We start from the raw sequence: 25,223 nt of genomic DNA on the forward strand, positions 1-25,223 counted from the left end.
ACGTCAGCTTCATCGGGAATCAGTTGTGACGAGTGAAAATGAGTGCCAGACCGGTATTCGAATATGGGATCGCCTGCTTCCTAGGAAGTTGCGTAAACACTGTGTCATGCAGACACAGTGTTCGTCACTATTTTGCGGACTCTCTCTGCACTCCTCCAGGCCGACTCACATTCCCACTCAGCGCCACCTATAAGCAGTCCCCATGCATGTCCTCCATGCTCGCTACTGTGAGATTCTCACAGGAAGTCGAACGTAGTTGTGCATCGGCATTGAATGTGGTGGATTCATTTCACATTGAGACAAATCGGTTATATAAAGGCATGGTGTCTGTCCATTCAGACGTGTCCAAAAGGAAACACACCATGGATTCATATAAATAATTAAAATGTATCCTTTTGAAATACTTCCACACAGATATTGAGCCGTGTGTCGGCTCTCAACATATATCGCGCTGTTAAGATTGTTCTGAGTCCTTCCTTTCCATCGTTAATTGATTATTTCATATTTATCGCTATGCTGCGTGCGATTCTGTTGAGATCCCCCTCTGGCGGCGTGTCTGGTCTTATCGATCTTCGAGTCGTTGCTTCCTGTTAGCCTTGTTTAGGGAATAAGATCTTTGGGGGGATGGCCGGTTGGTTGCGTAGCGGTGACGAGTCGGTCGGTCGGTTGGTTTTTAAAATCGGGAATCAGAGAATGTAGGACGATGAGACCGCGGCGTGGCGTGGCGGTGGAGAGTTGGCTGTTGTCCCTAGAAGCCGCGTGGTCTATCCTGGCGGTGCGAGACGTGTGGGACGAGTTGACGGGACAAGGCCGTAAGCTCTTGCTGTGAACACCCGGGGGCCACGGCTGTGGTTCCGAGTCACTACTTGGCGGCAGCGGCAACGGATGTCTTTAAATTGTCCGTCTGGAGGCGGGAATGAGGAGTGGTATTTCGCCGCCGTGGGTCCAGAGAAGACGAGGGCTCCGGTGACAGAGCTCGTGGCTACGTGACTGTGCCCAGTTGGGTACGCTGGCGACGTGTACACGGTCGGGTGTGAGGAACCTTTGCATCTGAGTTCACCTGCTGTTTCTCTGATAAACTGCAAGTTAAGTTGGTTAAAGGTTTAGATGTTAATTGAAGAATTTTGGTTTGTGCAACCAGCGTCTTTTCTGCCTTGTGGCCTCCTGCGTTCGGGTTTCCTGTCCCTGTCACCTGTGTATTTATAGACAGTGATCTTCCGCTTCTTATTAGTACTGTCCGGTAGGAAGTATATTTTTTGGCAGGGGTTATTGTTTTAGATTAAATTTTTTCTGCCTTGTGGCCTCCTGCGTTCGGATTTCCTGTCCCTGTCGCCGGTGTAGTTATAGACAGTGATCTTTAGACTTCTTATTAGTACTACCTGGGAGGAACTGTATTTTTGGGCAGGGATTATGGTTCCTGATTTGATTCCTCCTCCTCCCCTGGCCTCGCGTGAGGTCGATGTGATTGCTGAATGTGAGGCGCTGTGGGTCTGATGATGATGATGATGATGTTTGGTTTGTGGGGCGCTCAACTGCGTCGTTATCAGCGCCCGTACAATTACCCAATCTTTGCTCAGTCCAATTTCGCCACTTTCCTGGATGATGATGAAATGATGAGGACAACACAAACACCCAGTCATCTCGAGGCAGGGAAAATCCCTGACCCCGCCGGGAATCGAACCCGGGACCCCGTGCTCGGGAAGCGAGAACGCTACCGCGAGACCACGAGCGGCGGACGCGCTGTGGGTCTGTTAGCCCGCTTCTAGCTTGAGCATCCTTCGGGACACAATTGTGGCCGCCCTTACACACAGTCGGTTAATTATTTCTATCCCAGGACATTTCGGTGGCAGGAAATGGTATTAAAGTTGTTAGTTATTGTAAAATGTTAAATGGTTGTATTTTACTCTGATTGTTTTTGGCCACTGTTTAGAAAGGTTAAGTTTGCCTTTCATCGGTGGATTTTTTTTTAAATTACGTGGCTTTAAAATTGTTAGTTATTGTAAAAGGTGAATGACTGTATCTTTACTTTGATTATTTTAATCTACTTGGCATCCTTTGAAAATGATAGTTCTGCCTCCCTGTTAGCGAGCCCTTGTAATTTAGTATCTTGTTGTGACAAAATTTAAAAGAAGTGGCTCCCTACATGTTCGGTAGCGAAATTGTATGCAAATTGGTGTTTTGTTTCATTACTTGGAAAATTTTGATTTGATATCAAATGTTTTATCAAAGCTGGTTTTAAGTAAAATGGCTTGGGCATTAACTGAAAAGTAATTTGTTTTGAAAAGGCACTCGTACCTGCTAGCTTTTTGGATCTGTTCCTGATCAAGTGGTAAAGAAATGACTTTCAATTGCTGAAGTAATCAATAAAAAAATTGTTAATTGCAACTCGACAGTAACCAACTAATTTTGGCCCCGTTTCCCAACTGGGGGTTTCCTTGATTATTCGTAACACCCGTCTCATATATATATATCAGAAACCACTGCAGATTCAATATAAGTTTGTTTCTTTCATTTCCCTCAAACATCTTCTCTCCTCCCCCCCCCTTTTCTTCCCTTCTCCCTCGTATCCCTACACTGGTCAGATCCTCCCAGTTTGTTCTTCGTTATCAGTGTGCTACGTCAGTGTTGCGTTCGGTGCTGTTCTACAGCGACGTCAAGTGCTATGGTTTTAATCGTGTGCCTGACTTGTACATAGTGCTGCTGTCCGTGATCGTTTTGTGCTATGCCACCAATCGCAACTTTTATGCTCCGGCCGTACTTCGCCTTGTGTTCTTTTAATCCTTACAGTGTGTGTTTTTTTGTGTAATTTACTTTTTTGGATTTTTATCTCCATTTTTACATTCACCCCCTTCTTGTATGCTCTCTTCCATTATCTTACCCCCCTTTTTTTATCTATATACCACCATATTTTTCTCTTTTATGTCGTTTTAAATGTCTTCTGTTATATACTTGATGTCTTATGGCTGAAGAGCAGCGCCTACGCTGCTGCCATCCAGCCCCAGATGGGGAATTGAACTACAATAAAAAAAAGCACTCCGTCTTCAGGCCACGAGTGGCCTACCGGGACCATCCGACCGCCGTGTCATCCTCAGTAGAGGATGCGGATAGGAGGGGCGTGGGGTCAGCACACCGCTCTGATGATGGTATTTGAAGTGTCGGCAGAATTGCCAACACTGTTTTTAGAGGAGGCCGAAATGCACGCTATAAGCTCACGCAGGCTGGCGTGAGGTCTGAAACAGGATACGTAATGAATGCTATAAAGAAAAGTACGTAGCTTCTGGAATACTTAACTTTAATTCATAATTGTAGAACATTGCTCTTGATGATACAGAAGTATTATAGCAATTGAATACGGCGCCTTGCTAGGTCGTAGCAACTGTATCTGAACGCTATGCTAACTATCGTCTCGGCAAATGAGAGCGTAATTCTCAGTGAACCGTGGCTAGCAACGTCGGCTGTACAACTGGGGCGAGTGCTAGTACGTCTCTCTAGACCTGCCGTGTGGTGGCACTCGGTCTGCAATTACTGACAGTGGCGACACGCGGGTCCGTCGTATACTAGCGGACCGCGGCCGATTTAAAAGCTACCACCTAGCAAGTGTGGTGTCTGGCGGTGACACCACGGTATTCTTGACCGAAGCCGCTACTGTTTGGTCGAGTAGCTCGTCAATTGGCATCACGAGGCTGAGTGCACCCCGAAAAATGGCAACAGCGCCTTGCGGCCTGGATGGTCACCCACCCATCCAAGTGCCGACCACACCCAACAGCGCTCAACTTCGGTGATCTCACGGGAACCGGAGTAGCCACTGCGGCAAGGCCGTTGCCGAACTACAATAAAGGAAACAAAAATTCCCTCACAATTGTGGATCATACTGTCGCACCTTAAAATTTACCCATTTCCTTTCAGACTCAAGAGGTATGGTAGTGTCTAGTCGACGCAGGAAGGATGGTAGATAGGAAAGTGTAGCAGTGGGCCACCACGCAGTTTAAATACAGACTCTCTCGCCATACCTGAGTTTATGCCGAGGGCCGTTTCGTCGGTGGGGGCGACCCACCAGACTGTGGGGTTGACTGGACTGCCGTCCTTCACAGCCTCCTTCATCAGGTCTATGATGCGCGGGGCGCGGGTGGCGTGCAACGCCGTCAGCTGCCGGCTCAGCCCCACAGTCTGCAACAGAACCAACACTCCCAGCACTGGCTGTCCCGTCCACCCAAACTTCACAGACGAGGAATAAGTACAGTTGAACTAGTGAGAAACAGGAAGTTCAGGTGATTCACCTTTCTGTACGATCTAATTCTTCAGTTGAATGGAACATGAATACAAACTATGCATAATAAAGCTATTTGGTACAATGCTATGTCCTCTTGAAGAAATTGTCGAACTGTGATAGATCCTATTTTCTTCAGTTACTTTTCCCTCACATATCACTTTCACTTTTGTTGGGACAGTATAGTTGGTCTGAAAAGCATTCAATTCTCTTCTATTAGACCCTTAAAATGCTCTCTATAAATGTGATATGATGCATTCTCTTGCTGAAGTGCTGCTACTTTCTCTGGGAAGGCAACTGTGAGATGAACATAATCTCTATTTGTGTATTTTTCTCTCACATCACGTCCGTGACCGTCATAACAGCTATTAAGTAAAAGGCATGACTTACTCGAGAATGGTGGTGGCTTCAAGTATGCAGCAGAATAGCTTCGGACCTGTCATGCTTTTCAGCCCTTGTGGTTCGCACCATCCTTCAGTGTGATTACAGAAAGGTGGAACACAGACATGTCCTTGAATAAAACGGTAGAGGGTACGCCTATGACACCCGTTCAGCAACACCCTCAGTGTCATGCACAAACCTTCGTTGAGCACTTTAAAAATCTACCTGTCAGAGACTTCGACACCTATTCAACTGAGAGATGCCTAACAGTCTCTCTGTTCTTTAGCAAGAACAACACCAGAAATTTTTAAAAAAATTTCAAAGAAAACCTAACAGGGTATCAACCACCTAATCTGTGCTTTCGCCGGTCCGATGGATCACTGGAAACTAACCCTAAAAAGAACTGTCAAATTTTAGCTAAATATTTTCACTCACTTCTCAACTGCGAGCCTCCGACAGAACAACTAGATTTCGAAAAACCTACATCCAATCCCGATTCAAATCCACCATCACTTAAAGAGGTAAAGAAAATAATCAATTCTTTGAAGAACAACAAGTCTCCAGGGGAAGACGGAATCATAGCAGAAGTAAGGAAATTAAATGAAAATAATCTCACACAAGCAACCCACAGAATTATACCAAATATTTGGGAAACTGAACAAATACCTGCAGAGTGGAAATGTGCATTAATTCACCCTCTCAACAAAAAAGGTGCAAAAACCGATCCAAATAATTACAGGCGAATTTCACTGCTCCCTGCAATATACAAAATTCTTTCAAAGGCCCTATTGAACAGACTAGAGGAACAAGCGGACCAGTTAATAGTGGAGTATCAGGCAGGGTTTCGCAAAGGTCGATCTTGCATCGAACAGATGTGGAACTTAAAAACAATTTTGTAAATGAAAAAATGTAGGAATACTGTGGTAACTTTTCTCGATTTTAAAAAGGTTTACGATTCAAAAGATAGACAAACCTTATTTCACACCTTAGAGGAGTTCAGGATTGACAGGGAAACAAAGTTATTCAACAGGCATTAACCGATACAACCTCCAAAATTAAATTCATGGGAGAAACATCAGAAGCATTTCATATCCATACTGGTGTTCGCCAGGGAGATGGAATGTCCCCCCTTCTGTTTAACAAGGTTCTGGAAAAAAATGTGAGGACATGGGAAAAAGAAATAAATGGAACTCAGCTTGGAATTAAAAAAGAACAGAGAACTAGGGTGAAGTGTCTGGCTTTGGTTCAAATGGCTCTGAGGTCATCAGTCCCCTAGAGCTTAGAACTACTTAAACCTAACTAAGGACGTCACACATATCCATGCCCGAGGCAGGATTCGAACCTGCGACCGTAGCGGTCGCGCGATTCCAAACTGAAGCGCCTAGAACCGCTTGTCCACATCGGCCGGCTGTCTGGCTTTCGCGGACAATCTTGCCATTCTAACGAACAATAGAGAGGAAGCCAAACTAGCATTGGAGAAACTACACGAAATCCCACAGAAAACTGGGCTACAAATCTCCTACGAGAAAACACAGTATATGGAAAACAAACCTGTATATAATCTCCCCATTACTACTCAATACGGGAAAGTGGCACAAGTTGCCCACTTCAGATATCTGTGAGATATAATCCAACCATCAGGACTGAACTCAATAGCCAATAAAGAAAGAATCTCCAGATTACAGAAAGCATATAAGCTCACTTGGAATCGCTACAATAAGAAATCTATTTCTGTCAATGCGAAACTAAGGCATTACAACACAATAGTCCTACCAGAAGCACTTTATGATGCAGAAACTACAGTGATTCATGGTCATACTAAGATCAGAGAGATTGAAAAGAAAGAAAGAAAAATTCTGTGGAAAATATATGGACCAGTGTTACGGGAAGGAATTTGGATGAAGAGGCCAACTAGAGAGATTTACAAAGACATTGAAACAATAACAGACACCATTAGAAAGAGAAGGATGAAATTTTACGGACATATCAGCTGGATGAACGAAAGCAGGCTCACAAGACAAATCTTTGAGATAGTAAAAAAGAGCAAAAACAAGACAAAGTGTATCACTGAAGCAGAAGAAGACATTAAAGAACTGGGGAACAGACAAGACATCATAAACAATATAGAACGGTTTAGAAACATCATACACAAACACACTTAAACAAGAACATACGGAGAACTGAACGGGAAAAAGATGGTCGGAAGAACGCAAGAGAGAACACAGTGAACGTATGAAGAGAATTTGGGAAGAACGAAGAAAGAAGAGGAAATCATGACTACTCAAGTTCAGTCACTCTCTCAAAAGGGAATAATCGAAAATAATAATAATAATATATGGGTGTAGGTGGTGTGTAGCACAACAGGCATAACAGTACAACAAAATGTGTGTTAAAAGTGTGGGAGGACCTAAAGTTCCAACAAGGGATTTGGTGGACCACCATCAGGCGTAAGAGAAAGGTGCCCTGGCATATGACAGTTAACTAGGTACATTGAAAAAGAAAGTATTAGGAGTAGCAGGAGAATCCGCTCGTAATTGCAAGTGTGACTAATGAGATCCCGTATTTGTGTGTAAATTTTGGCTTTAATTCATTCAGGTGTACTGCACCGACGGTATGCACAATAGAATGACCACTTCAGCCGTAGCTTCTTCGAAAATTCCTCTTCACATTCTAACAGGCTGCGTACAAATGAGAGCAATACAGTGGTAGCACGCAAGATTCTGTTCTTCGCCGTATAGTCCCAGCACGGGGTGATAAAGGGTTGTCGACAGAACCTGACCTCTCACAACTACGAGCATGTTCCGTCAACCCACAGATCAGCGGTGTCGTCCAAAGACCGCGGTGCCACATCGATATCAAAGATATTAGCTATGTCTCGCTGCTAATTGCAACGACGAATGGGAGAGGCTGAAGAAGACGCATCCTCTTTCTGCACTGAGGCGCCCTCACAAGGAGGTCAATATAAAACAGAACTTTGGTGTGCTCTGCCCACCTGAAGCAGTCAATATCATCGACTAGGTGTGACGGTACGTCATATAAATATTGATATTTTTATCGGTTGTAAACCGTAGTTAACGTATTTTTTGAATATAATTAGTATAAAAGATACAGTTAATGTTCTTGAAACAACTGCAGCGATAATTTAAAAGTAGCATCTTTATTTAAAACATGTCTATGAAAATAAAAAAGGATCGTAAGGAGACGCGATTGTAGAGCCTAGGAGGAAGGACGTACTTTATGGTACACACATTGTGTCCTCACAGCTTTACTTGCGCCAGTACCTCGTCTCCTACCTTCCAAACTTTACAGAAGCCCTCCTGCGAACCTTGCAGAACTAGCACACCTGAAAGAAAGGATATTACGGAGACATGGCTTAGCCATAGCCTGGGGGATGGTAGAGCACTTGCCCGCGAAAGGCAAAGATCCCGGGTTCGAGTCTAGGTCCGGCACACAGTTTTAATCTACCTTGTAATTGTTTCTTATACTGTATTGTGAATGAACTAATATACATATTTATCTGAATATCGTCGCTGTGGATTGCTCTGTGAGAACCTGGAAGTCGAATTCGCTTTCTGACCAGCAATCAGTATATTCTTAGAACGGATTAAATGCTACTAGATTCAATTTGCTGCCCTGTAGGACACTTCATTACCAAGAAAGAGGAAGAGCAGTCACTACCTACACTTCGCCACTTTCTGCCTACATCTTTATCTGCTGTACTGCTATGACGAGTCTTTTTGATGGATGGGCGCACGATCGTAGTTTGTATGTAAATGTAGATATCAGAAGATTGTGGTTTGTCTTTTGAGGAAGTTATAAATGGAAACGAGGTACTGAGGTTGAAACAGACCAAGCTAGAATCGTACTAGATGTAAGTATTGTACCACTACTAATAATTTTACTTTTTCTATTTTTCCATGCTTTAACGATGTGCACTTAAATCTGTTGTAGTGTTTCAAGCTGCAACTCACTTAGATTTCTTATTCAGACTTTTCTTTTCATTACCTAATCAGTCTATTTGGACATATTCGAACTACTCCTTAGAAAGGATGGCAATTCGAACTTTGAGTATCGTATTTCAATATGAGTGAAACTAATTAACTTAACAAATATTTGTAATCAAAGTTCCAGTACACCCAAACGTACTTTCACCATTTCTACCATTATACCTGTTAGATTGCTACATAATTAAGCACTGTTCTTTTGTTATCTTATTTTTTCCTAAAGACATGACGCGTTACAATAATTAATTAAGCCATTAATTAAGAATTTGCATCAATATGCGCCAGTGATTATAGTTATAAAACCTCGGCCCGTGCTCATAAATGTGTTGTTCCCATCATCGATGTGCAAAGTGTTCCATCATATTTGTATTTTCCAAAACTGATACAAATATTGCAAGGTAAGTTACTATCGTAACATATAGGCTTTTAAAATTACTAATCTCTAACCAAGTCGTTTTTAAAACCAAATTGTAGTTTCGAAAATCACCATATGTTTATAACGGTGTTCTTATACGGTTCGTAAGGCCAACCGCCACACCAAAATAGTCAGTCGATGACTGGTAAGAAATCGTGTCATGTTGTAAAGACTGCAACCAGCATTCATACGTGTGCCAGCTATGTATCGAATGTATGAAATCATGTGATTTCTCATATCTTATCTTTGTGACTTTCTTTGATCAAAGTTCACGCCTAAAGATTTGTGAGAAATTGAGAAAAACTGTTTAAACTGTATATTAACTTTATATGGACACTGTTATATTGCATGATGGAAGTGTGATTATCAGACAAGAGACTGAATTTCTAATATTATTAAATTTATTTTTACGAAATACCCGGAAATTACCCATGCATGTAAGTATTCGTTCTACTAGTAAGGCTGCATATTATCCGCGGAATACATTGGCTCATACCTATCTAAAGACACAAGAACAAGTGCACAATCTGAGGGACTCTTCGTTGCGCGTGCTGGACTAAAGGCAAACTCTTGTAGTGAAAGAGAGACACTGCTATGGATAATACATACACATAGCAATCGTGCGCTGTAGTTGCAGTCATTTAATTCAACTGAAAGAGCTGAAAGTACAGTCAATTCCATGTAGCATTCGTCAAGATACCGAAACAAGAGCACATGCACAAAAAGAGCTCTAGATCGATAAAACGGGAAACTGAATTAATTTCACATAAACCACAAATCTCCACGAATCATCTGGAACGTTTATAATGAATTAGCTTCACGAGCGGTTGAGAGAGATCAAGATCCTTTGTCCTAGCATTTCATGTGACTGTAGTTTGGTTTTGATCACGGTATTCTCGTATCGATCACTGTTTTCCATTACGCGTAATTCATGTGAAGGCAATTACAATAATTAATACAGCAAAGGCTGTAAAAGAAATGATAAACATAGTTATAGGTTGTACAGAGTTTCAGGGAGAGCATAAGGGAACAATTGACAGGAATGGGGAAAAGAAATACAATAGAAGAAGAATGGGTCACTTTGAGGAATGAAGTAGTGAAGGCAGCAGAGGATAAAGTAGGTAAAAAGACTAGGGCTAATAGAAAGCCTTGGGTAACAGAAGAAATATTGAATTTAATTGATGAAACGAGAAAATTTAAAAATACGGTAAATGAAGCAGGCAAAAAGGAATACGAACGTCTCAAAAATGATATCGTCAGGAAGTGCAGAATGGCTAAGCCAGAATGGTTAGAGGACAAATGTAAGGATGTAGTGGCTTATCTCACTAGGGGTAAGATAGATAATGCCTACAGGAAAATTAAAGAGACCTTTGGAGAAAAGAGTACCACTTGTATGAATATCAAGAGCTCAGATGGAAACCCAGTTCTAAGCAAAGAAGGGAAAGCAGAAAGGTGGAAGGAGTATACAGAGAGTCTATACAAGGGCGATTTTCTTGAGGACAATATTGTAGAAATGGAAGAGTATGTAGACGAAGATGAAGTGGGAGATATCATACTGCGTGAAGAGTTTGACAGAGCACTGAAAGACCTAAGTCGAAACAAGGCCCCGGGAGTAGACAACATTCCATTAGAACTACTGATAGCCTTGGGAGAGCCAGCCCTGACAAAACTCTACCATCTGGTGAGCAAGATGTACGAGACAGGCGAAATACCCCCAGACTTCAAGAAGAATATAATAATTCCAATCCCAAAGCACGCAGGTGTTGACAGATGTGAAAATTACCGAACTATCAGTTTAACTGCAAAATACTAACATGAATTCTTTACAGACGAATGGAAAAACTGGTAGAAGCCGACCTCGAGGAAGATCAGTCTAGATTCCGTAGAAATGTTGGAACACGTGAGCTATACTGACCCTACGATTTATCTTAGAAAATAGATTAAGGAAAGGCACACCTACGTTTCTAGCATTTGTAGACTTAGAGAAAGCTTTTGACAATGCTGACTGGAATACTCTCTTTCAAATTATGAAGGTGGCAGGGGTAAAATACAGGGAGCGAAAGGCTATTTACAATTTGTACAGAAACCAGATGGCAGTTATAAGAGTCGAGGGACATGAAAGGGAAGCAGTGGTTGGGAAGGGAGTGAGACAGGGTTGTAGCCTGTCCCCGATGTTATTCAATCTGTATATTGGGCAGCAGTAAAAGAAACAAAAGAAAAATTCGGAGTAGGTATTAAAATCCAGGGAGAAGAAATAAAAACTTTGAGGTTCACCGATGACATTGTAATTCTGTCAGAGACAGCAAAGGACCAGGAAGAGCAGCTGAACGTAATGGATAGTGCCTTGAAAGGAGGATATAAGATGAACATCAACAGAAGCAAAACGAGGACAATGGACTGAAGTCGAATAAAATCGGGTGGTGCTGAGGGTATCAGATTAGGAAATGAGACGCTTGAAGTAGTAAATGAGTTTTGTTATTTGGGGAGCAAAATAACTGATGATGGTCGAAGTAGAGAGGATATAAAATGTAGACTTGCAATGGCAAGGAAAGCGTTTCTGAGGAAGGGAAATTTGTTAACATCGAGTATAGATTTAAATGTCTGGAAGTCGTTCCTGAACGTATTTGTATGGAGTGTAGCCATGTATGGAAGTGAAACGTGGACGATCAATAGTTAAGACAAGAAGAGAATAGAAGCTTTCGAAATGTGGTGCTACAGAAGAATGCTGAAGATTAGATGGGTAGATCACATAACTAATGAGAAGGTATTGAAGAGAATTGGGGAGAAGAGGAGCTTGTGGCACAACTTGACTAGAAGAAGGGATCGGTTGGTAGCACATGTTCTGAGACATCGAGGGATCACCAATTTAGTATTGGAGGGCAGCGTGGAGGGTAAAAATCGTAGAGGGAGACCAAGAGATGAATACACTAAGCACATCCAGAAGGATGTAGGCTGCAGTAGGTACTGGGAGATGAAGAAGCTTGCACAGGATAGAGTAGCATGGAGAGCTGCATCAAACCAGTCTTTGCACTGAAGACCACAACAACAACAAGGTCAGGAACCTAGGGAGGATGGAGGCATTAGAGAGACTGGGTTGTAACGTAAGTATTTCGCTCAAGATTTACAGTGCTTCTCTGCAGCTCAAAAGTCAGCTGAAGACCTGGTAAAGGACAGAATGCAGAAAAAAGAAACAAGAAGAGAGGCCTTGAAGGGCAAGAGACCATCTGTAGAGATGACATAAGGAAACACGTTAGGTTGAATATTAAGTTGCGTTTCCTGAAAGTTATTTTGTAAAGTATATGTGCCTTTTTCTCAGAATCTATGAAGGCTATAATTATGTAATTTTGTAAGCTTATTACTACAAACCCAATAAATGTTGTCTCAAGAGCAAATTTTGAAATTATGAATGTAAGATGTGATATGTGGAAAAGTGCTTGGAATTCTGCCCGAATTTTATATTATGCTTACAGAACTATAATTAAAAAATTATCAAAATTATCATATTAGATATATTTAAAAAAACGGATAAGAGAAACTTACTACATGCAAAGATATCAAACTCAAAAAATTTTGCTGAAATCTCTTAAACAGTTTCTGGGACAATGGTGCATACATGATTTTTTCAAAATGAAATGTTTAAATTTCATAAAAAAATTAAATATATATAATACAAGGAACTTAGCAGTAAATGTATTAATTTTGTGTAAAGAATGGCACACGGTGTCATTGCCATATCTTCAAAGCTGTGTATTTGGTGCATCCTTTAAATATTGTTTCTTTTTCATGAATGTCCATCTTAAGTTCACAAATTCTTAGAATTTTTCATGTAACTTGTGTCTTACTCGTTGGCGATATTTGCCGAAATGAGAGGTTATTAATATTAATTATTGTGACACATTTTCTCTATTGCAAGACTCGTACAAAAACCAGCTTTGCGTCGACTGTACTGCGTTTAAACGAGTAATGATGGCTAGATAACGTAGCTGTGATAGTGCGTTGCACACAGCCAGGGTCCTGGGTCTCGACACAGACGCTAGCTTGGCATCCTTCCGCTCGTTAAATATATAATTTATTATCCCAAAGCATCAAGAATAAATTATTTTGTAAATAGTTGCGTTAATTAGATTTCGTAACATTTTTTATGTCTCTATTCAAACATAAATGCGGGACATCTTCTTGCACTTATACTGTAGCGTAATAGTGTTTCGCGTTATATTTTAGCTTTAATTAATCCCATATTATATCCAAATATGGGAAACAGCTTTCTCTTGTTTACATACCGTAATGCTAACACTATCGGGACTATCCGGCGATTTGCAGCTGTAGTCAGCTTACAGAACACTGCTCATCGTGTCTCTAATGCGTCTCCCAGTATCGATGGGAAGCGTCAGTTTGTTTCATGTTCAGAACAAAATGAGTTTTAAATGTCTATCCGATAGCGAAGTCCCAAATTTGACTATCCTGATTTTCCTTTAGTTGGTGTCAACAGTGACACGAAACACAGAGAAAAGGCGGTACTACGTCAGAACAAATCACAGCACACCGGTGGTGTATCCTTGTTGGCTAAGTATCAGATGATATCTGATGCATGACACAAAATACAGCCATTCAATTAACAATATGTCCTATATCTGGTCAAGAGTATATAGGCACCTCATAATGGATATGTAACAGTAAATCACTGCTTGGTGCCTACCACCTCTCATCTAGCGTCTACAATTATGGTTTGTTTGTACCAGCTAAACAATCCCGTGAAAAAACGCATCAGTCTCGTCTACATTTTCTGTTAAGCTGACATGGTAAGAGACCCATACTAACAGGAAATGTTTAAAAATCGGCCATAAGTGTTTTGTGAAACGCAATTCATTTGATGATGAATTACATCCGCCTTTGCTTTACTTGCACATTCCACTTTAAATTGGTTACTCTTAGGTATTTTATCGTAAATGCAGTTTCCAGTCATACTGTAACAGAAGATCAGATGGTTTCTTCTCCTACGTCGTAACACTATGTTAAGACCTGTGGAATTACAGCATCTGGGCATGAGTGGAAACAGTAACAGCTTATGAAGCTTTTTTTTAAGACCTGTAGAATAACAAGATGTGCAATTCTCCACATATTCTCCGACGTATTTGGTAATTAGCTGTCAATACAGTTATTTAAGCAACTGGTGCGATAAACTAAATTCACGGACACTGTAGCTTTCTTGAGACATTTGCTAATGGCGAAGTATAGAAAATATGGATTAATAGTTCTCCAGAGCAATGATCAACTGGGGCTTGCTGCTGCACCCATTAATTATGTATCGCTTACACATCTTTCTGAATATAAGTTTATAGCGTCTCATACCTGGAAATATCTGTAACGCCTGAGAGACAAGCTATATAATAGATTCTTAGAGTGTGTACACTACTGGCCATTAAAATTGCTACACTACGAAGATGACGTGCTACAGACGCGAAATTTAACCGACAGGAAGAAGATGCTGTGATATGCAAATGATTAGCTTTTCAGAGCATTCACACAAGGTTGGCGCCGGTGACGACACCTACAACGTGCTGACATGAGGAAAATTTTCCCACCGATTTCTCACACGCAAACAGCAGTTGACCGGCGTTGCCTGGTGAAACGTTGTTGTGATGCCTCGTGTAAGTAGGAGAAATGCGTACCACCACGTTTCCAACTTTGATAAAGGTCGGATTGTAGCCTATCGCGATTGCGGTTTATCGTCTCGCGACACTGCTGCTCGCGTTGGTCGAGATCCAATGACTGTTAGCAGAATATGGAATCGGTGGGTTCAGGAGGGTAATACGGAACGCCGTGCTGGATCCCAACGGCCTCGTATCACTAGCAGTCGAGATGACAGGCATATAATCCGTATGACTAACGTGCAGCCACATCCCTGAGTCAACAGATGGGGACGTTTGCAAGACAACAACCATCTGCACGAACAGTTCGACGACGTTTGCAGCAGCATGGACTATCAGCTCGGAGACCATGGCTGCGGTTACCTTGACGCTGCATCACAGACAGGAGCGCCTACAATGGTGTACTCAACGACGAACCTGGGTGCACGAATGGCAAAACGTCATTTTTCGGATGAATCCAGGTTCTGTTTACAGCATCATGGTTCAAAAATGGTTCAAATGGCTCTGAGCACTATGGGACTCAACATCTGTGGTCATAAGTCCCCTAGAACTTAGAACTACTTAAACCTAACTAACCTAAGGACATCACACACATCCATGCCCGAGGCAGGATTCGAACCTGCGACCGTAGCGGTCACGCGGTTCCAGACTGAAGCGCCTTTAACCGCACGGCCACACCGGCCGGCACAGCATCATGATGGTCGCATCCGTGTTTGACGACATCGTGGTGAACGCACATTGGAAGCGTGTATTCGTCATGGCCATACTGGCGTATGACCCAGCGTGATGGTATGGGGTGCCATTGGTTACTCGTTTCGGTCACTTCTTGTTCGCATTGACGGCACTTCGAACAGTGGACGTTACATTTCAGATGTGTTACGACCCGAGGCTCTGCCCCTCATTCGATCCCTGCAAAACCTTACATTTCAGCAGGATAATGCACGACTGCATGTTACAGCTCCTGTAGGGGCCTTTCTGGATACAGAAAATGTTCGACTGCTGCCCTGGCCAGCACATTCTCCAGATCTCTCACCAATTGACAACGTCTGGTCAATGGTGGCAGAGCAACTGGCTCGTCACAATACGCCAGTCACTACTCTTGATGAACTGTGGTATCGTGTTGAAGCTGCACGGGCAGCTGTACCTGTACACGCCATCCAAGCTCTGTTTGACTCAATGCCCAGGCGTATCAAAGCCGTTATTACGGCCAGAGGTGGTTGTTCTGGGTACTGATTTCTCAGGATCTATGCACCGAAATTGCTTGAAAATGTAATCACATGTCAGTTCTAGCATAATATATTTGTCCAATGGATACCCGTTTATCATCTGCATTCCTTCCTAGTGTAGCAATTTTAATGGCCAGTAGTGTATATTGAGATTGGTGGCGCTTACTGGCCCCTCCACTGAGCTGTGGGTAGCGTGATGACTCGAAACAGAAGAACATTGATTGTGACGGTGATGTGCGAGTGAGTAGAAATGTCTGTTTATCCACCTGAACAGGCACGCACACGCTGGAGCAATAGTTGCGACTGTCACAGGGAGGGTGGCATTGTGGACGTCTCCAGATATTTCTATTGGGTAATGTGCGCCGTATGCAGGTGGCACCATTAACAAGGAGGGAAGATAATTCGCACACCTACCCTGCTGGAATTAGTTTAATAACTGAACACAGTTTTGCATGGATATGTATGTACTTTTCTTGCGAAATTAGCGTACGTTTTAGGACTGCTGAAGCTTGCGACAGCTCACGGCCTACATCGCTTCTGGAAGGCAGCGAGCCACTGCTCTGCCCATTCTAAATACTGTAATTAGGGTTTACACACCCGCCCTGAACATGTGCATACTTTACAGGAGTAGTACAGTGAAGGACTGACAGCTGCCGTGTGACGAACAGACTCATAGCAGAGACCGGAAGGAGTACGTCGTGACAGGACTGGCATATGGCGTGAAGCCGCATGACGATCTTTAGAGGGACAACTGCACAGTGTGATGTTTGTTTAAATATAGACGTTGCATTTACTCCTGTACTGGCCCAGCAGTGGTGGCTGTTGTTCAAACATTTAACTTGGGTATCACTCTTGCTGATAATGTTATTGGCAGTCCTATCCTAAGTGGCGGGAAATTTTTCACATGTTTATTTAGCGGGGGTTGGATATCCCGCCATTATTCACAAGCCAACGGTAAAGTTACGGGGTAAGACTGCTTTTAGGTGCACTGACAGTGACGTCATTGTTTTAACGCATTGATAGTGCAAGGTCGAGTTCTTCAATGTGCACTGTAGATTGTGTACGTAGTAAAAGCGTATTCCATTGTGCTAGTTATACCTAGAAGAGCCAAAGAAACTTGTACAACTGCCTAACATCGTGTATGGCTCCCGCTAGCACGCAGAAGTGCCGCAATACGACGTGGCATGGACTAATGCCTGAAGCAGTGGTCGAGAGAATTGAAACCATGGATCCTGTAGGGCTGTCCATAGAACCGTACGAGGCGGTGGGGACCTCTTGTGAAAAGTACGTTGCAAGGCATCGCAGGTATGCTCAATAATGTTCCTGTATGGAGAGTCTGGTGGCCAGCGGAAGTGTTTAAACGCAGAACAGTATTCCTGGAACCATTGTGTAGCAATTCTGGATGTATGGGATGTCGCACTGTCCTGCTGGAATTGTCCAAGTCTGTTGGAATGCACAATGGGTATTAATGGATGCAGGTGATCATCAGCATGCTTATATACGTGTCGCCCATCAGAGTCGTATGTAGCTGTATCAGGGGTCCCTTATCACTCCATCCGCACCCTTTCCACGCAGTTACAGAACCTCCACTAGCTTGAACAGTCAACTGCTGAAATGCAGGGTCCAAGGATTCATGAGGTTGTCTCCGTACCCGTACATGTCCATCTGCTCGATTCAGTTTGAAACGAGACTCGTCTCACCAGGCAATGTGTTTCCAGTCATCAACAGTCCAATGTCGGCGTTGAAGGGCCCAGGCTAGGCGTATATCTTGGTGTCCTGCAGTTATCAAGTGTACACGAGTAGGCCTTCGGCTCCCATATCGATGATGTTTCGTTGAGTGTTTCGCACGTAGACACTTGTTGATGGCCCAGCACTGAAATCTGCAGCGATTTGCGGAAGGGTTGCACTTCTGTCACGTTGAACGATTCTTTTCAATCGTCATTGGTCGCGTTCTGGCAGGATGTCTTCCCGGCCACAGTGATGTCGGAGATTTGATGTTTTACGGGATTCTGATATTCACGGTACAGTCGTGAAATGATCGCATGGAAAAATCTTCAGTTCATCGCTACCTCGGAGATGCTGTGTCCCATCGTTCGTGCGTCGACTATAAAACCATGTTAAAACTCACTTAAATCTTGATAACCTACCATTGTAGCAGCAGCAACCGATCTGACAACTGCGGTAGGCACTTTTTGCCTTATATAGGCGTTGCCGACCGCAGCGCCATATTTTGCCTGTTTACAAATTTCTGTATTTGAATACGCATGCCTATATCAGTTTCTTTCGCGCTTCAGTGTATAAACAAAATGACCCTCAGATGCTTTGAACCTAAGATACTTTATTAACCAAAATTGTTACTTTAATTACTGTGATTAATGATCCAAAATAGCCATCTCACCTTCCTGAATTCTGCTGAACAATTCCCTTATGGGATTTGCTCCCTGTCACTCTTCGGGACACGATAATCATACTTTTTACGTCAGTTAATTAGCAGCATGTAGCGTCTGCAGCAACTGCACCAAATTCAGGTGATAACCGCATACTAATCAGAACAATGTGGCTCTTGTGTTCGCAGCCAGCCACTGCTTAAATTTTGAATGAAATTCATCATCAATGGCGACCAAAATAGTTTTCATATAAGAAGTCACCCTCGTTCTGCCAACGGCCTTGTCAAAGAGGGAGGAGGACAGGACAGAAGTTCAGAACACACCCTTGCTCTTGTAGTGAGAAACTGCCACTAAAAAGTGGAAGAATCAGTTGCATGAGGATGCAGAAGGGAATGGAAACCAATAGATTAAAGGCACAGGTCACTGTGGCGTGTAATTAGAAAGTGTCATTATGCTATCTCCAATGGCAAAAAATTATGGATTACTCCCCCACTCCGATCTCCATAAGGGGCTGCCAATTCGGAAGTGACCATGAGAAAAAATGGCATAACCAACGGATGGATAACATTCGTCGAGTGGCTACATGGAATGTCAGAAGTTGAAACTGAATTAGAAACAAGATATGAAGAGGGGATGCAAAGGTTAGATGTAGATATAGAGGGGGTCAGTGACTTAAAATGGAAAGAATATAAGGATTTCCGATCAGACGAATGTAGATTAACATCGACAAAATCAGAAAATGGTATAACGGGAGTAGGATTCGTTATGGGTTGGGTTGATTTGGAGGAGGAGACCAAACTGCCAGGTTATCGGTCTCATCGGACTAGGGAAGGATGGGGAAGGAAGTCGGCCGTGCCCTTTCACAGGAACCATCATGGCATTTGCCTGAAGCGATTTAGGGAAATCACGGAAAACCTAAATCAGGATGGCCGCACGCGGGAGGGATTCGTTATAAATAGGAAAGCAGGACACAGCGTGTGCTACTATGAACAGCCCAGTGTCAGGGTTGTTTTCATCAGATTTGACAACATATCAAAGCTGACACCGATAGTTAACGAATAGATGCCGATGTCCAAGCAGCAGGTGGATAAGTAGAGACAGTGTATCAGGATACTGAGCGGGTAAATCAGTACATAAAGCGAAAGGAAACTTATGGTCTTTGTGAACATCATATCAGGAACTCAGCTGATTTCTGACGTCGTTTGGAGGGGATGTAGTTGAATGACTCTAATTTTTTAGTAAGTTTTGATGTGGTCTCTATCTCTTCATTCGTGTTGCTCTGTCTGATTCTTTGCGGTTAATTGAGGTTAGGTTTGGTGTTCAATTAACTAATCTCTTTTGGAATGTGTTAATATTTACTCATTTTTTTATACAGTGACCAGTATTACGAGCAGACAGATGGATTTGCGATGGGTAGTCCGTTGTCTCCTGTGACTGCAAATTTGTTTGTGGAAGACTTCGAGGAACGTGCATTGGAGTCGGGGCCTTTGAAACCATCTTATTTCTTCAGATATGTTGATGATACCTATGTTCTTTGGCCTCACGGTAGGGAGAATTTGACTGCCTTTTTAGAATATCTGAACTCGATCCACCCCAACATTCGTTTTACGGTAGAGGTATAAATGGATGGTTGCCTTCCCTTTCTTGACGTTTTGGTATGGAGGAAAGTTGATGGATCATTGGGACATGTAGTTTAATGGAAACGTACTCACATTAACTTGTATTTACAGGCTGACAGTTGTCACCATCCGGCTCAGCGTGAAGGGGTACAGCTGAGCTGGCCACTCTTGAAGCTATATTTCGTCGAAATGGTTATAGTGAAAGACTGACTGAACGTGCGTTGCGCTGTCGACCAAGTATGCATTGGCTGAGTGATGATAATACTGAATCGACACCTACGTCGTCTACTGCCTCTTTGCCTTACGTAGGAAGAACTTCCAACAAGATCGGTGGTATTATGCGGAAATACGATGTCAAATGTGTTTTCCGATCTCCATCTAAAATTAGAGTGCTTTTAGGTTCTGTTAAGGAAAATCTTGGTTTGCGTAAGGCGGATGTATATCGCATTCCTCATAGCTGTGGCATGGAATACATTGGTCAGACTATCAGGACCGTGAAGAACCGATAAACTGACCATAAACGGCACACACGATTACAGCAGCCAAGTAGATCTGCTATTGCTGAACATTGTTTGGATACTGGTCATTCTATGTTATATAACAATACCGAGATATTGGCATCTACGTCCAACTATTGGGACAGTGTTATTAACCCTTTCTGCATCTGCGATTCCAAATGGCATCATTAAGTATTCCTGGCTTTTAGAGCTTCCCAATACCGTTTGGCATCGCTTCACGTAGTACCAAGTTTGGCCAACAGATCACAGTGGCGTTTGCTTTCGTGACTCACCGTTTGCTTGAAGTGCAGAACAGAGAAGTGTCGTGAGTCGTGCTACTGCATTTGTGAGTGAACAATAACTGTTGTGTTTAGTTTTATTCTGTGTATAGTGAAATTATCATAGCTAACACTTGGTTCAAGAATTATAAAAGAAGGTTGTATACATGGAAGAATCCTGGAGATACTAAAAGGTATCAGATAGATTATATAATGGTAAGACAGAGATTTAGGAACCAGGTTTTAAATTGTAGGACATTTCCAGGTGCAGATGTGGTCTGACCACAATCTATTGGTTATGAATTGTAGATTAAAACTGAAGAAATTGCAAAAAGGTGGGAATTTAAGGAGGTGGGATCTGGATAAACAGACTAAACCAGAGGTTGTACAGAGTTTCAGGGACAGCATAAGGGAACAATTGACAGGAATGGGGGAAAGAAATACAGTAGAAGACGAATGGGTAGCCCTGAGGGATGAAGTAGAGAAGGCAGCAGAGGATCAAGTAGGTAAAAAGACAAGGGCTAGTAGAAATCCTTGGGTAACAGAAGAAATATTGAATTTAATTGATGAAAGGAGAAAATATAAAAATGCAGTAAATGAAGCAGGCAAAAAGGAATACAAACCTCTCAAAAATGAGATCGACAGGAAATGCAAAAAGGCTAAGCAGGCATGGCTAGAGGACAAATGTAAGGATGTAGAGGCTTATCTCACTAGTGGTAAGATAGATAATGCCTACAGGAAAATTAAAGAGACGTTTGGAGAAAAGAGAACCACTTGTATGAATATCAAGAGCTCAGATGGGAACCCAGTTCCAAGCAAAGAGGGGAAACTATCAGTTTAAAAAGTCACAGCTGCAAAATACTAACGCGAATTATTTACAGACGAATGGAAAAACTGGTAGAAGCCGACCTCGGGGAAGATCAGTTTGGATTCCGTGGAAATGTTGGAACACGTGAGGCAATACTGACCTTAAAACATATCTTAGAAGAAAGATTCAGGAAAGGCAAACCTACGTTTCTAGCATTTGTAGACTTAGAGAAAGCTTTTGACAATGTTGACTGGAATACTCTCTTTCAAATTATGAAGGTGGCAGGGGTAAAATATAGGGAGCGAAAGGCTATTTACAATTTGTACAGAAACCAGATGGCAGTTATAAGAGTTGAGGGGCATGAAAGGGAAGCAGTGGTTGGGAAGGGAGTGAGACAGGGTTGTAGCCTGTCCCCGATGTTATTCAATCTGTATATTGAGCAAGCAGTAAAAGAAACAAAAGAAAAATTTAGAGTAGGTATTAAAATCCAGGGAGATGAAATAAAAACTTTGAGGTTCGCCGATGACATTGTAATTCTGTCAGAGACAGCAAAGGACTTGGAAGAGCAGTTGAACGGAATGGACAGTGTCTTGAAAGGAGGATATAAGATGAACATCAACAAAAGCAAAAGGAGGATAATGGAATGTAGTCGAATTAAGTCGGGTGATGCTGAGGGAATTAGATTAGGAAATGAGACACTTCAAGTAGTAAAGGAGTTTTGCTATTTGGGGAGCAAAATAACTGATGATGGTCGAAATAGAGAGGATATAAAATGTAGACTGGCAATGGCAAGGAAAGCGTTTCTGAAGAAGAGAAATATGTTAACATCGAGTATAGATTTAAGTGTCAGGAGGTCGTTTCTGAAAGTATTTGTATGGAGTGTAGCCATGTATGGAAGTGAAACATGGACAATAAATAGTTTGGACAAGAAGAGAATAGAAGCTTTCGAAATGTGGTGCTACAGAAGAATTTTGAAGATTAGGTGGGTAGATCACGTAACTAATGAGGAGGTGTTGAATAGGATTGGGGAGAAGAGAAGTTTGTGGCACAACTTGACTTGAAGAAGGGATCAGTTGGTAGGACATGTCCTGAGGCATCAAGGGATCACAAATTTAGCATTGGAGGGCAGTGTGGAGGGTAAAAATCGTAGAGGGAGACCAAGAGATGAATACACTAAGCAGATTCAGAAGGATGTAGGTTGCAGTAGGTACTGGGAGAAGAAGAAGCTTGCACAGGATAGATTAGCATGGAGAGCTGCTTCAAACCAGTCTCAGGACTGAAGACCACAACAACAACATAGTGAAATTCTTGGTTATGGAACCAACTTTACGTAGTTCCTCAAGGTCAAGGGAAAGAAATACGGTAAGTTTACAATACAGTTATGTATGTATTTTTTTGAGTAATTATTATGTAATTTCTAATGATCCCATTTGGAATCATTATTTTATTTATTAACCAATAGCTTCAAAAGAAGTTTTGCAATGGATATGGCGTATGTGCAACATATACAGTAAATATTCATCACAAAAAAATTTGCCCCAATTTTTTTTCTACATGCGACGCACAAAGGGTTAAGGAGGATGTTGAGATTAAATTAGCGAGCATCCTTGTAAACAGGGATGGAGATTTTAGTTTAAGCTGTGCTCGGAATCCTGCTCCCCCCCTGTCAAAACACAGAGAGACAGAGTCAATGTTACCTCACTTGCTAGATCGTAGTCTTTCACTATCGATACGTCTGACAATGGTCATATTTGGCGGCACTAGTGTTCAGTGTGTGTGTGTGTGTGTGTGTGTGTGTGTGTGTGTGTGTGTGTGCGATCTTCAGTCTTGAGACTGGTTTGATACCGCTCTCTATGCTACTCTATCCTGTGCAAGCTTCTTCATCTCTCAGTCCCTATTGTAATGTACATCCTTCTGAATCTGTTTAGTGTATTCATCTCCTGATCTCCCTCTACGATTTTTACCCTCCACGCTGCCCTCCAATACTAAATTGGTATCGCTTGATGCCTCAGAATATGCCCCACCAACCGATCCCTTCTCCTAGTCAAGTTGTGCCAGAAATTTCTTTTCTCCCCAATTCTGTTCAATACCTCATCATTAGTTATGTGATCTATCCATCTAATCTTCAGCATTCTTCTGTAGCACCAGATTTCGAAAGCTTCTGTTCTCTTCTTGTCTAAACTATTTATCGTACACGTTTCACTTCCATACATGGCTACAGTCCATACAAATACTTTCAGAAACGACTCCCTGACGCTTAAATCTATACTCGATGTCAACAAATTTCTCTTCTTCAGAAACGCTTTCCTTGCCATTGCCAGTCTACATTTTATATCCTCTCTACTTGGACCATCATCAGTTATTTTGCTCCCCAAATAGCAAAACTCCTTTTCTACTATAAGTGTCTCATTTCCTAATCTAATTTCCTCAGCATTACCCGACTTAATTCGACTACATTCCATTATCCTCGTTTTGCTTCTGTTGTGTTCGTATTATATCCTCCTTTCCATAGACTGTCCATTCCGTTCAACTGCTCTTCCAGGTCATTTGCTGTCTCTGACAGAATTACAATGTCATCGGTGAACCTCAAAGTTTTGATTTCTTCTCGATGGATTTTAATTCCTACTCCGGATTTTTCTTTTGTTTCCTTTACTGCTTGCTCAGTATACAGATTGAATTTCATCGGGGAGAGGCTACAACCCTGCCTCACTCCCTTCCCAAACACTGCTTCCCTTTCATGTCCCTCGACTCTTATAACTGCCATCTGATTTCTGTACAAATTGTAAATAGCCTTTCGCTCCCTGTATTTTATCCCTGCCACCTTCAGCATTTGAAAGAGAATATTTCAGTCAATATTGTCAAAAGCTTTCTCTAAGTCTACAAATGCTAGAAACGTAGGTTTGCCTTTCCTGATTCTATTTTCTAAGATAAGTCGTAGGGTCGGTATTGCCTCACGTGTTCCAATATTTCTACGGAATCCAAACTGATCTTCCCCGAGGTCGGCTTCTACCAGTTTTTCCATTCGTCTGTAAATAATTCGCGTTAGTATTTTGCAGCTGTGGCTTATTAAACTGATAGTTCGGTAATTTTCACATCTGTCAACACCTGCTTGCTTTGGGATTGGAATTATAATATTCTTCTTGAAGTCTGAGGGTATTTCACCTGTCATCCATGCCTTATCTACCTTAAATGAAGTGGATATTACATATATTTTCATCAGATTTGAATCAGCTTCTATACACCCCGCAAGGCGCCGTGTGGTGCCTGGCGGACGGCACCCTGTAACACTGGTACACATTTCCTTTCCTGTTCCACCCGCGACCAGAACGCGGCAAACACGACTGTCTATATGCCTCTGCACAGACCCTAATTTCTCTTATCTTATCTATGGGGTTCTTATGCGAAATGTACGTTGGTGGTAGCAGAATCGTTCCGCAGTCAGGTTCAAATGCTGGTTGTCCATATGGTCTCAATAATGATCTTGCATGTCGTTCGAACCTATCGGTAACAAATCTGGCAGCCCTCCTCCAAGATCATTCGATATCTTCCATCCGACCTGCCACTGATCACAAACACTCGAGTAGTACTCATCTTAAGAACTTTCAGTATTGCAGCGGGTCAGCAATCGTAAGTATCGAAATAATTATGAAAAATCCGCCTCGATTGCACAGACTACCTGGTGTTTACCTAGGT

General features: G+C 42.3%; 1 protein-coding gene across 1 annotated transcript in view; it reads right to left on the minus strand.

The window, feature by feature from the left end:
• The window catches only part of LOC126095403 (myogenesis-regulating glycosidase-like), a 49,609-nt gene that overhangs the window by 15,898 nt on the left and 8,488 nt on the right, over window positions 1-25,223 (minus strand). The window contains exon 3 of the mRNA XM_049910203.1: window positions 4,011-4,167. Within this exon, the coding sequence (XP_049766160.1) occupies window positions 4,011-4,167 (157 nt within the window). The remainder of the gene's footprint in view (window positions 1-4,010; window positions 4,168-25,223) is intronic.

The sequence above is a fragment of the Schistocerca cancellata genome, chromosome 8, assembly GCF_023864275.1.
Source record: "Schistocerca cancellata isolate TAMUIC-IGC-003103 chromosome 8, iqSchCanc2.1, whole genome shotgun sequence".
In the NCBI taxonomy this organism is placed as follows: Eukaryota; Metazoa; Arthropoda; class Insecta; order Orthoptera; family Acrididae; genus Schistocerca; species Schistocerca cancellata.